At 48.1% G+C, this 12714-nt stretch overlaps 1 protein-coding gene across 1 annotated transcript in view; it reads left to right on the top strand.

Moving 5' to 3' along the window:
- Positions 1-306: 306 nt before the first annotated feature.
- The window catches only part of FREM3 (FRAS1 related extracellular matrix 3), a gene marked incomplete at both ends in the record, with an annotated part of 33883 nt that continues 21475 nt past the window's right edge, over positions 307-12714 (top strand). Inside the window, 2 exons of the mRNA XM_080697150.1 lie at positions 307-5467; positions 7492-7581. Of these exons, the coding sequence (XP_080553276.1) occupies positions 307-5467; positions 7492-7581 (5251 nt within the window). The remainder of the gene's footprint in view (positions 5468-7491; positions 7582-12714) is intronic.

The raw sequence follows: 12714 nt of genomic DNA, 5'->3' as shown, positions 1-12714 counted from the left end.
AGCGTCCAGACCAGCCGGTCGGACACGGGCAGCCTGGGCTGAACCAAGGCAGATCAGCCCCCTTTGGCGGCGGCGCCAAGGTCTGTAAGGCAGCTGGGGGGCCGCTGGCTCCAGCTGGGGGTACAGTTAGGATCTGGGGAAGCAGGAGGTGGACGAAGCTACTACCTGCAGCTGACCCTCGCTGGATCCACGCATCGCTTCCCGCTGGACAGCAGCCGCCGCCTGCACGCCTGCACCTGCTACCCAGCGGGTGCCTCTTTGGATAGGCACCTCGGCGCGTCCCGACGCCTGCGTCCCATCCTGGCGATGGCTGGGGGTTGGCGGCAGCCCTCCGGGACGCCCCCGCGGCTTGTGGCGCTCTCCTGCCTGCTCCTGAGTTGTGCCGCGCTGCAGGGACCGGGACCCTCGCCCGGGAGCCAGCCACGCCCGGCGCCCTACCCGCCTGGCTGGGGAGCCCTGGACCGCGGCCGCCGCCAGGGCCCCAGCATCCTGACCGCCAACCCCGGGCTCCGGGTGGCCCTGGGCCGCTCGCGTTGGCTCGACCCGCTCCGGGACCTGGTGATCCGAGCGCAGCCGGGGGACCGGTGCGAGGTGACCGTGCTGGACGTCCTGCCCGCGCCCCGGGGCGCGCTCTCCCCGCGCCGCTTCCCCTGCGCCTTCGCCCCGCGCCAGGTCCGCTACACCGACTTCGGCTCCCGCGGCCCGGGGCGCGCCCGGGTGCGGCTGCAGCTGAGCTACGACGCCGCGGCTTCCCGGTGGGTGCTGCCCCTCACGCTGGCGGTGGACGTGGTCCTCTCCCCGCCGGAGCTGGTGAAGCGCAACAGGCCCTTGACGGTCTGGAACCCGCGGGGCTACAGCCGTGCCATCGACAGGAGAGTGCTGGACTTCGCCGGCCCGGAGCCCCGCAGGTGCCGGCTCACCCTTCTGCCTCTCGAGGGTGGCCCACTGCCCAGGTATGGACGCCTGGTGGACGCCACGGGGGTCCCCCTCCCGCGGGGTAAGAGCGTAGATTGCGAGGTGTTTGTCCGGGCTGGGGTGCGCTATCAGCACATCCTTGCTACATCCTGGCCCAACCGGGACTATGTACCCATGATGGTGGAGCAGCTAGGACCAGAGGACGGAAGCGCTGGGTCGATGAAGGTGCTGGCCCGCGAGCATTTCCAGCTGTTAGTGAGGATGCAGACGCCCATGGAGAACACGGCGCCCAGGCCCAGCTTGGCGGCCCCCATGATGGTGGAGGTCGACCAGTTGGCGCTAACAGCCCTGACCCCCGACGCTCTGGCTGCGGATGATCTTGAGTCTGACGCTGGCGACCTGGTGTTCAACATTCTCGATGCCCCCGCAGGGCGCCCAGGCCAGCAGGGCTATGTGGTCAGCACTGACGACCCCCTGGGCCGCCCTGTCACCTTCTTCACCCAGAGGGAGCTGCGAGAGCTGAGGATTGCCTATCGGCCCCCGGCAGAGAACTCTGATCGGGACCGCATCTTCCAGCTGCAGCTCGAGGTGGTGGATGGAGATGGCGCTGCCTCAGACCCCTTTGCCTTCACGGTTGTCATCAAGTCTGTCAACAATCTGGCTCCAGTAATCAGCTCTAACAGGGGACTAATGCTTTTTGAAGGTCAGTCAAAGCCCCTGTCTAATGCCCACAACCTTCAGATTAGTGATAGAGATAACCTGCAAGACCTGCAAGTGGCAGCAGTAGGGGGCTTGAGACACGGGCAGCTGGTGGTGCTTGGAGCACCCGCAGGGTATACCAGTTTCACACCAGCGGACCTGGCAGCAGGGCGCGTGTTGTACAAGCATGACGGGAGTGAGACCCAGAGTGACAACATCATCTTCCGGGTACAAGATGGGCACCACCAGGTGGAATTCCTCTTCCCCATCACCATCATCCCTGTGGACGATGAGCCTCCCAAGGTCACTGTTAACGCTGGCCTCTCACTGGCTGAGGGGCAGGTGGTCCAGATCTCTGCCTTTGTCCTGAGTGCTACAGATACTGATTCTGAGGACTCTACCATCTGCTTTGTGCTGGAAGACCAGCCTCTGGAGGACACAGAGAAAGGCAGGGAGTGGCAGCTGGTGCCCGGTTCCTCCCACTCGGGCCGGCGCCTCGGGGACCTGCTGCTGCGGCGGACTCAGCCACCTCTGCCCCCTCTGGATAGTGACTGGCGCTATGTGGAGAGAGAAGGACTTTACGAGACGGTGGTGACGGAGTGGCTGCAGAGAGACATCGTGGAAGGGAGACTCTTCTACCGCCATGTTGGGCCACACAGCGCTCAGCCTGTAACAGCCCAGCTGGCTTTCCATGTACAAGATGACCATGACCCACCCAACCTATCCAACCAGCACTTCTTCACCATCAGGATCCAGCCAGTGGATGTGCAGAGTCCAGAGCTGTATCCAGGAACTACTCTGGAAATGACTGTCCGAGAATACCAGCTCACTCGCTTCCAGAAGAAATTCCTCCGATATACTGACCAGAACTCAGATGACCAGTACCTGTGGTACACCATACTGACACCCCCGACTGACACAGACAACAACCACCAAGTCGAGGCCGGAGGGATTGTGCTCGCAGAGTCGCCAGACACCCCCGTCATGCACTTCACCCAGGCCCAGGTAAATCACCACAAGATTGCTTACCTGCCCCCTCCGAAGATGCTGGGGATTGTGCCTCGGGTTGTGCAGTTCACCTACCAGGTGGAAGATGCTGTTGGCAATAGCGTGCTAGGCACATTCACAGTATTTCTGCAGCCTGTGGACAACCAGCCTCCAGACATCACCAACAGAGGCTTTATTCTCTTAGAGGGAGATAGCTTTATCCTCAGCACTAATGAGCTGGATGTTATGGACCCTGACTCAGACTTGAACCAAATTGTCTTCACCTTAGTCTGGGGTCCCCAACAGGGACAGTTGCGGTACTTTGAAAAATGTATGGTCCCAGGAGAATCTTTCATGAGAGCTGATATTATTAATGGTAGTATCTCTTACCAGCACAGCGGAGGCAAGACATCCAGTGACATCTTCCACCTTGAGGTAAGTGACGGGGTGCACCAGGTACCCATCGCTGTCCAGATTTCTGTGCACCCCACTGAGACTGACACGAGTACCAGGGTCTCCATCACAGATCATCTATCATTGGATATTTCCATAGATGTGCTAGAGAACAGAGCCATGGAGGTCAATGTGGGTGTCATTCATGGAAGAAAGGACACGGATGGCCCGATGCTGTCTTTCTTGGTGGACGACAGCCCCAAACTGGGCATTATTCTGGTGAATGGTGTGCCCGCAGAACGATTCACACAAAAGGACCTCGTCGGTGGGGCAGTAGCCTACATCCACACTGGAGGTGAAGTTGGTCTCCAAAAGCAGTACGATGCTTTCAGTCTCGTCCTCTCCGGGGATTCAGATCACTGGGTAGTGGGGGGCAGTAGAGTGGGAAGGGTACAGGTACAAGTGACTGTGTTGCCCGTGGATGATCTGGCCCCCACAGGCCTGGAGGGAGAGCCCTTTGTTGTCTGGGAAGGTGGGAAGAGCTCCCTGACCTCACAACATCTCAAGGTCGAGGATGTGGACACTCCCCTAGATGAAGTCCTATGCATCATAACTTGCCAGCCAGCCTCCGGGTACCTGGAAAACATGGTGCCTGCTCCTGGATCATCAGTGTCCCGGGCTGGTCGTCCCATCAGTGCCTTCTCCATCAGGGATGTCCGAGAGGGACACATCAGTTATGTCCAGAGTATCCACCAGGGGGTAGAGCCACAAATGGATGGAGTCACCTTTCACTGCTCCGATGGCGTCAATCTCTCTCCCCCGGTCTTCCTCCCTATTATCATCTTACCCACCAATGACGAGGAGCCCGAACTCGTTGCCCGTGAGCTGGTCGTATTGGAGGGGATGAGCTTGGTCATCGATCCCCCACTACTCACCGGAGCAGACGCTGACCTGCCACCAAGCGAGCTCCACTTCCAAGTCACAGCCTTCCCTCGGCACGGACGGATCCTACGACAGCTGGCCACAGGCAGCCAGCCCGTCCGCAGCTTCACCTTGCGAGAGATCCAGGAGGCCTCCTCCATTGTGTACGAGCACGATGACTCTGAGACCACAGAGGACAGCTTTGAGGTCCAGCTGAGTGACGGCAAGCACGCCACCCACAAAAAGGTACCCGTTGTGGTGATCCTGGTAGATGACGAACCCCCCCAGCTGACCGTGAACGAGCGGCTGGAAGTAGAGACGGGACATTCTAAGGTCATCACCAACCAGATCCTCAAGGCCACAGATCTTGACTCAGATGACAGGAGCCTCAGTTTTGTCCTCTATTCTGAGCCTAAGCAAGGACTTCTACAGCGACTGAGGAAACCCAGAGGAGAAGTTAGAGACAACCTCACTCTGGGAATGAACTTTACCCAGGAGGAGATTGACAGGGGCCTCATCCGTTACACCCACACAGGCCTAGAAGGGGTTGTTGACCTCATCAAGTTTGATGTGACCGATGGGGTTAACCCTTTGAAGGACCGCTACTTCTACATAACCATCGGCAGCTTAAATGGGGTCTTTCCTGAGGTAGTCAGCAGAAGGTTTGCCTTAGTGGAAGGGGACAGGGTGACCCTCACCACTGAACTGCTGAACACCAGTGACATCCTTATCCTCCATGAACAACTCTGCTTTAGCATCACGCAAGCTCCTAACCTGGGTCACTTGGAGATCTCGGACCGCCCCGGGGAGCCGCTGACCTCTTTCACTCGGCATCAACTGGCCGGCCACAAAATATCCTATGTCCACACTTCAATGCATGAGATAAAGACGGATGGCTTTGAGTTAAGAGTGACAGATGGGCGCCACCCTGTGTTCAGAACCTTCAGGATCTTTGTCACAGAGGAGGACAACCAGAAACCTATCCTGACCATCCACAAACTAAGGCTGCAGAAAGGGAACCGAAAACTGGTCACTCCTTTTGAGTTGACAGCAACAGACAAGGATACCCCAGATGATCTTATTCTCTTTACCATTATCCAGGCTCCGGTCCATGGCAGGCTTCTGTATAATGGAAGCCGTGCCGTGACCACTTTCACAGAGCAAGACCTGAAAGAGAACCTGATTAGCTACCAGCATGACGGCAGCGCGACCCCGGAAGATAGTTTCTCCTTGACTGTGACAGATGGCGCTCACGCTGGCTTCTATGTCTTCCCAGACACTGCTCTGGAGACGCACAAACCTCAGATAATAAGGATCCAGATAAGCTCCCTCCACGGCAGCCTCCCCCGGATTGTCATTAACAGTGGTGCCCCCGGCTTGAAGCATCTCCACACAGGACACACGGGCTTCCTTTTCAGCAGCCAGTCTCTGAGGGCAGAAGATCAGGGCGGCCCCCACCAGCTGCTAAAGTATACCGTGACTAGAGGACCCGAGCAGGGCTTCCTAGTCAACACTGCCGTGGGAAACAAGAGCACACGCGTGTTTACACAAGGTCAGTACCTCTTCCCCAATGTCTCTGACTCTCCCCTCTCCAAGGCCCAGATATCTCAGCTCCTGTAAAATGGTTCTGACCTTCAATAATTTCTGATAAGACTCTGATTTTCTAAACATACAGGACAATACAAGCCGGGTGTGGTGGCGCTTACTTTGGAGGCTGAGATAGGAGGATCGTAGGTTCGAGGTCAAATGCCCCTGGGTTCCATCCTCAGACCCGCAAAAATAAATAAATAAATAAATAAATAAATAAATAAATAAATAAATAAATAAAATAAATAAATAGAGCTAGGGGTGGACCTTGAAGGCAGAATGCCCTGGGTTCCGCTGGGCATGGTGGTGCATGCTTATAATCCCAGTACTTGGGAGGCTGAGAAAGGAGGATGGTAAGTTCACTGCCAGTCTCAGAAACTTGGGAGGTCCTGTGCAATTTAGTGAGACACTGTTTCAAAATAAAGAATAAAATAGTAAAATAGGGATAGGGTATAGCTCAGAGGTAGAACGCCCCTGGGTTCAATCCCCAGTACTACCAAAAAAAAAAAAAAAAAAAAAAAATCTCTGGGTTCGATTATCAGTTCCAAAAAAAAAAAAAAAAGAAAGAAAAGAAAGCACAATGGATGCAAAATTATATCTGAGGAACAACAAAAAAAAAAAGGCAACAAGTTCTTTTTTTCACCTATTTCATCAGAATGCTCATTTGGCAGGAACCACAGATATTTTTAAAATCTTGCCATTGTATCTTAAAGCTGCAAACACAGAAGACAGCATCGGCTTCTGAAATCACTACAACATAAGGTTGCATTCATTTTGATAATATCAGTTTGGTTTTGAATTTTAAGAATGGCCTCTCTAGAAATTGTCTGCATAGTTTACTGTAAAGTCTGAACTTTCATTTATTTGCTTATTTATTTTCCATCCCAGGGATTGGTCCCAGGGCCATTCTACTTCCCAGCTATGTACCCAATCCCTTTTTATTTTTTTTTTAATTTTGAAACAGGGTCTCAAAGTTGCTAAGGCTGGCCTTGCACCTGGAAACCTCTTGCCTCAGCTTCCCAAGTACTGGGATTACAGGTGTGAGCCGCCACACCTGGCTATAAGTATGGACTTTTAAAGATGATGTTTGCTATCTGGAGTTTGGTTATAAATTCTTATACTGCACATATTCAGTGTACTATTCAAATGTAATTTTTGCACCTAAAATGCATAGGACTAAATTTGTCTAAATGTATGAGGTGCTGTGCTTTAAAGATCATTTTTCTTTTATGTTTGATGCTAATACTAATGGTGAAGCTGAGGCAGGCTCTCTGCTTCCCCGGTGATGTGACACCTGGTGTCTTCTGGCTGCTCCATATATTGTTTTAATCTGTGTGTGTGTGTGTGTGTGTGTGTGTGTGTGTGTGTGTGTGTGTGAGAGAGAGAGAGAGAGAGAGAGAGAGAGAGAGAGAGAGAGAGAGAGAGACTGAAGATGAAACCCAGGGGCATTCTACCTCTGAGCTATACCCCCAGCCCTATTTTTTTATTCTTTATTTTGAAACAGGGTCTCACTGAATTGCAAAGGGCCTCACTAAATAGCTGAGGCTGTCCACAAACCGAGATCCTCCTGTCTCAACTTCCCAAATGCTGAGATTACAAGCGTGTGCCACCACACCCAGCTCATCATCATCTTAAATTTCAGTTCTGGTCGGATGTGGTGGCACACGCTTGTGATCCCCGCGCTTGGGAGGCTGAGACAGGAGGATTGCACAGGTTCGAAGCCAGCCCCAGCTACTTAGTGAGACCCTGTTTCCAAATAAAATATAAAATGGGTCTGGGAGTATAGCCCAGAGGTAGAAAGCCTCTGGGTTTCACCCCCAGTACCACCAAAATAATAATAATTAATAATAATAATAATAATAATAACAATAATAATAATAATAAATTTCCATTCCAGTAGTAGCTTTATGCCCTGTGAAAGCATCACAGTTGTGAGGTTTTGTGCTTGCCAGCGTTGTGACTCGGGGTGATGTCCACTCTCTCCTTAAGGTGACATTGATGAGATGAGGATCCTGTACGTCTTAGGCGAGGGCAGTCGGGCGACCAAAGACATCTTTTACTTCTCTGTAGAAGACTACGGTAAGTCAGAAGTAAAACCTCAGAAAGGACTCACGGTAAATTAAAATTCACATAAAAATTTTTTTAAAAGGTCAATACAATCAGCAATGGCATAGGCAATGCCAACAAATGAGTTCTTTTTTTTTTTTTTTCATTTGTGGTCCTGTGCTCAAATAAATTTTAGGAGAAGAAATCAGTGAGGAATTTGATAACAGAGAAGTGAGGTATATTACCTGATGAGCTGACCTGGATTGTCTGTGACACTCCTAGATCTGTCTTCAGGAGATCCTGAGAACTTAGCAAGCGGTTTCTATCATTCTGAAGAAGATTAGGAAAGCTATCTTTGGGTTTGATTAGGATTTCCAGCTGCAGAGCTGAATCTTCTGGCTCCCCGAGCTTAAACTTCTTAGGTGTGATGAAAAACTTATTTACTGTCATGGAGGAAGACATGCTAAAAAGGTGTCCACTCCTGCTATGCCTAGGTCTTCCAAGTCACATCATGGGCTACAACTGGTTAACAAAAAGTTCTTTCTTTACACAGCCAGGGATGTTGACAGTTACGTGGTCAGAAGAAAAATCATTTTGCAGCTGGACAAGATAATAGCAGAAATTATGCCCACGTGTTGCTTGCCACTCAATAGCTTCGTTCAGCATAAATCATTACTCATTCCTGGCAAGTCACAAGTGGTTTCTGCCTCAATCATGTGGAATCAGTCGAGGACAGACTTATTGCAAAGCCATCCTATGCGAAAGGCCAGGCGGTCTACTGGGTTTGAATCCCAACCTGCTCCATGGGATGTTGAATGACTTTGTCCCCTTTATCACTTACTCTCCCCATCTATTAAAAAAAAAGTCTTTCTGTGTCATTCAAATGGCTTTGGTAAGATTAAGTGAGAGAATATTAGTAATGGCATAATGTCGATGCTCACTGCTAGTTACCTTCTCTTCTTATGATAAGGCTAACTCACGACTGCATGGTGGGGGCACTGATCCCTCCTTTCCCCTTCTCAATTAAAACAAATATTTTCTCCCTTCTCTAAGTTCTCTGGAATCATAGTTACTAAAAAGATGAATATTGGCCTTTTAAACAGATTCATAAAGGCTTGAGAAGAAAGATACCCTCAGACTACGACGCGGCTTCGTAGGCAACATCCGGAGCAAGAATTAGTCAGTGACAATATCAGGACGTGAATGTTGTAGGGTTATCATGTCTGAGTGCTTTCTATAGGTCAGTCAGTGCTGGTATAAATTAAGACGTTTAATCCCCATCACTAAATAAGAGGTAAATATGGCACCCATTTTAATACAAAGGCACTGGGGTTGAATAACTTCTTTGAAGTCATGCAGATAATAAGCAAATGAGCTCAAATCAAATGTAGGTGTGTGTGTGTGTGTGTGTGTGTGTGTGTGTGTGTGTGTGTGTAAAATTCTCCAACAGATCACCACAGATGTAGTGGCTTAAAACACCACCGGGCCAGGCGCGGTGGTGCACGCCTGTAATCCCAGTTACTTGGGAGGCTGAGACAGGAGGAGGGCAGGTTCCAGGCTAGCCTCAGCAACTTAGTGAGACTCTGTTTCAAAATAAAATATAAAATAAGGGCTGGGGGTCTAGGTCAATCCCCAGTACTGAAACCCACACAACACACCACACACACAATCTGCCATTTTGACACCCTGTAGATCAGAAGTACAAAATAGTCCTTCCTGTGCTAAAATCAAGGTTTGGGCAGGGCTGTGTTTCTCTGCGGAAATTTCGGGGGAGAGTCCCTGTCCTTGCTCTGTCCCGCCCCTGGAGGCTGCTGCTCCCCCATCTGTGAAGCCATCGGTGGCCGTGCCTTTCTCAGACCTTACAGCCCCGACTCTCCCTCACCTGCCCCTGTCTTTCACTTACGGGGGCCTTTGTGATTACACTGGGCCCACTCATGGAATCCAGAATAATCCCCCATCCCAATGTCCTTCATGTACTCACAACTGCACAGTCGTTTTTGGCCATGCGATTTGACATAGTCACAGATTGCAAAGGATTGAGATGTAGCTATTATGAGGGGTGTATTATTATTCTATAGCACGTACTAAAGGAATCAACACACACACAAGGCAGGGGGAAGAATACCCAGCACGGAGTAAGCCCTCCATAACCATCAGCTTTAGAATTAACATCTGGGAGCCAGGCACAGTGGTGCCTGCCTGTAATCCCGGTATACCTGGGAGCTGAGACCGGAGGATCACAGGTTCCAGGCCAGTCTCAGCAACTCAGTGAGCTCCTCGGCAACTTAGAGAGGCCCTAATTGAAAATTTAAAAAATAATAAAATAAAATAGGGCTGAGGGTATGGCTTGAAGGTAGAATGCCTCTGAGTTCAATCCCTAGTACCAAAAAGAAAGCAAGAAAGCAAGAAAGCAAGAAAGAAAGCAAGAAAGAAAGAAAGAGAGAGAGAGAGAAAGAAAGAAAGAAAAGAATTATCATCTGGCTATATGAGGCCTAGCATTACATCAATTTTTCAAAAAATTTGAGTTCTCTTCTTTCTCTTGCATATAGTTGTGAACATAACTAAACTCATCTACGGGGTTTAGCCAGCAAATTAAATGCAAAACATTTGACAGTGTGACTGATTCGAATGGCCCGTCAATTTGTGCAGTTTTAAGTAATCCAGACTAAGCCAGCCCATGTATATTCTCTTGGTCTGCTTTAAACATTGGAGGTAAATTTCACCACGTTACGACGAAAGTGAGTGATAGGTCAGGGAATACAGTTTAGATTTCTAAACCTCTGAACGGTGCCCATTAAGGATACGGACAGGATCATTAATCTTCCTCTTTCTTGAATTATAGATTCACCCTTTTGAACTGAAATTTTGCATATCTCTACTATATATAACACCGAGTAGGTCTTTTCTATTATTTCCAATAATAATATTACCTTGAACTTGCATGGCACTTAAGATTGCTATAAGGTAATAAGTATTACCTTAAACTCGCATGGGACTTAAGATTGCTATAAGGTAATAAGTATTACCTTAAACTCGCATGGGACTTAAGATTGCTATAAGCGTTCCACTGGTTTTATCCCATTTGATCCTCAACACACTTATGAGATAAAGATAGGAAATATCATCTTGAATTTTAAGACAAGAAAACGGGCTGAAGGAATTAAAATCGTGCATACAAAGGAATTATCTAAAGGAATCAAATAAATTCTAATAAGTCACACTGAATAGCTGAATGCAAGTGGAATCATTTTAATTTTTGCATACTATGCATATTTAACTTTCTTTTTAAGATTAGGAACAGATTAATTTTCTCTCAAATTATTCGGTGTCTAAAGCCAATTTGGTTAATGTTATGCATTTTGATATTTGAATTTGACTTGATATTTGCACGATCTGTAAGAATACCAGTTTTCTGTTTAGATGGAGCTGTCTTTTTAAAAAAGCTATGAAAATATAGTAAAAAGACATAAGAAGTTGGTGTCAGGATAATGAGAGAACTGATGGTAAATCCAGTAATTCTGTCCAGGTAGCTACAATGATGTCACATTTATTTAGAACTTTAAACTCTCTAAAAAACGATCTGAGAACTCAAAAGCGAGACAGAGATGCCTCTGAGTAGTCGAGTTAGCAGAACCACGGCCCAACATTATCACACTCGGCCCAGAGAAGCCCTGGCTTGGTGTTTGTGTTACTATTATTAACGCAAACAATTCTAATTTTATTTTATATAAAAAGCAATGATAGAAAAAGCATATAAGTTAAAAACAAAAATCATTGTGGGATGCAGGAGAGGCTGATAGCAATAAGCAGATAAATAACTAAAATCCTTAGAATCCAAGAGACATGCCGGGCATGGCGGCGCACACTTGTAATCCCAGCATTCGGGAGGCTGAGACCGGAGGATCGCGGTTCGCGGACAGCCTCAGCTACTTAGTGAGGCCCTCTGCAACTCAGTGAGACCTTGTTTCAAAATAAAGAATAAAAAATAGGTCTGGGGGTGTTGCTCAGAGGTAGAATGCCCCTGGGTTCTTTCCCCACTATCGCAAAAAAAAAATAAAAAATTAAAAAAGAGACAATGTAGTGGTGAGACAAAATGCTCAGCATGGTCTTTAGCGCCTTCTCATAGAGGAGAAGGCAGAACAGAGCATAAAGCATTTTTTGGACCTTTGAAAATTATGTCATAAGCCTGTAGGTGTGGATGTGCAGAGAGGTTCACAACGTATTGTTAAACGAAGACAAGCAATAGAGAGTAATGAGAAAGACATAAAACAAATTTTATGAAAATATATTGTATATGTGTTTGTATGCACACACACACATGCACACATGCACACACACACGCACACACATACACAGAAAGGCCCATATCATAGCCGGACATACTGGCACATACTTGTAATCCCAGTACTTGGGAGGCTGAGGCAGGAGGATCACGGGTTTGAGGACAACCCAGTAAGTAGTGAGATTCTCATCAACCTAGCGAGACACTGTCCAAATAAAATTTAAAAAAGAGACCTAGGGATGTAGCTTGGAGGTAGAATGCCTCTGAGTTCACTCCCCAGTACCGAAAGACAAAAGGAAAAGGCCTACCTTCTATCTAGAAAGATATTAAAACTAGCTTATAACAATGGTGGATTATATATTGTTTTGTTTATTTTTACTTTCTTTTATATATTCTTGAGTAAATGCTTTGCAGCAGCCACTCTTTTTCACTGGAAAAGAAAAAAGCCATTTCCATTTGAGAAAAAGGAACGCTTGAATACCGCACAACCAGCATGGTTCAATAACATCGAGTAATGTGACTAACCACATTATCTATCCTGAGTTCTACATACTTCAGCAATGTCCCCCTTAATAATGTCATGGGTTCAAGAACCTAAGCAAAGGAGAATCAGGGTGGATTCTTCTCAGGCAAGAAGGAACTGACAATTATACTTGTTGCTGACTCTTTCCTCCATAAAATAAAACATGGGCTTATTTTTCACTATAATTTTTTTTAAATCATGCGATTCCATACATGAAAGCAGAAAGCCGGATTGAGCGTGCAGGAACCCAAGGGGGCTGAAAACAAAGATTAATGGAAAGAGAAAACATTTGTGAAAGAAAAAAGAAACCTTTTGAATTATGTTCTTTTAATATTCTTTATTGGTAAATCAATACCTGCCC

The sequence above is a fragment of the Muscardinus avellanarius genome, assembly GCF_963383645.1.
Source record: "Muscardinus avellanarius genome assembly, chromosome: 6".
In the NCBI taxonomy this organism is placed as follows: Eukaryota; Metazoa; Chordata; class Mammalia; order Rodentia; family Gliridae; genus Muscardinus; species Muscardinus avellanarius.
This window is presented reverse-complemented; position numbering and strand designations above follow the sequence as displayed.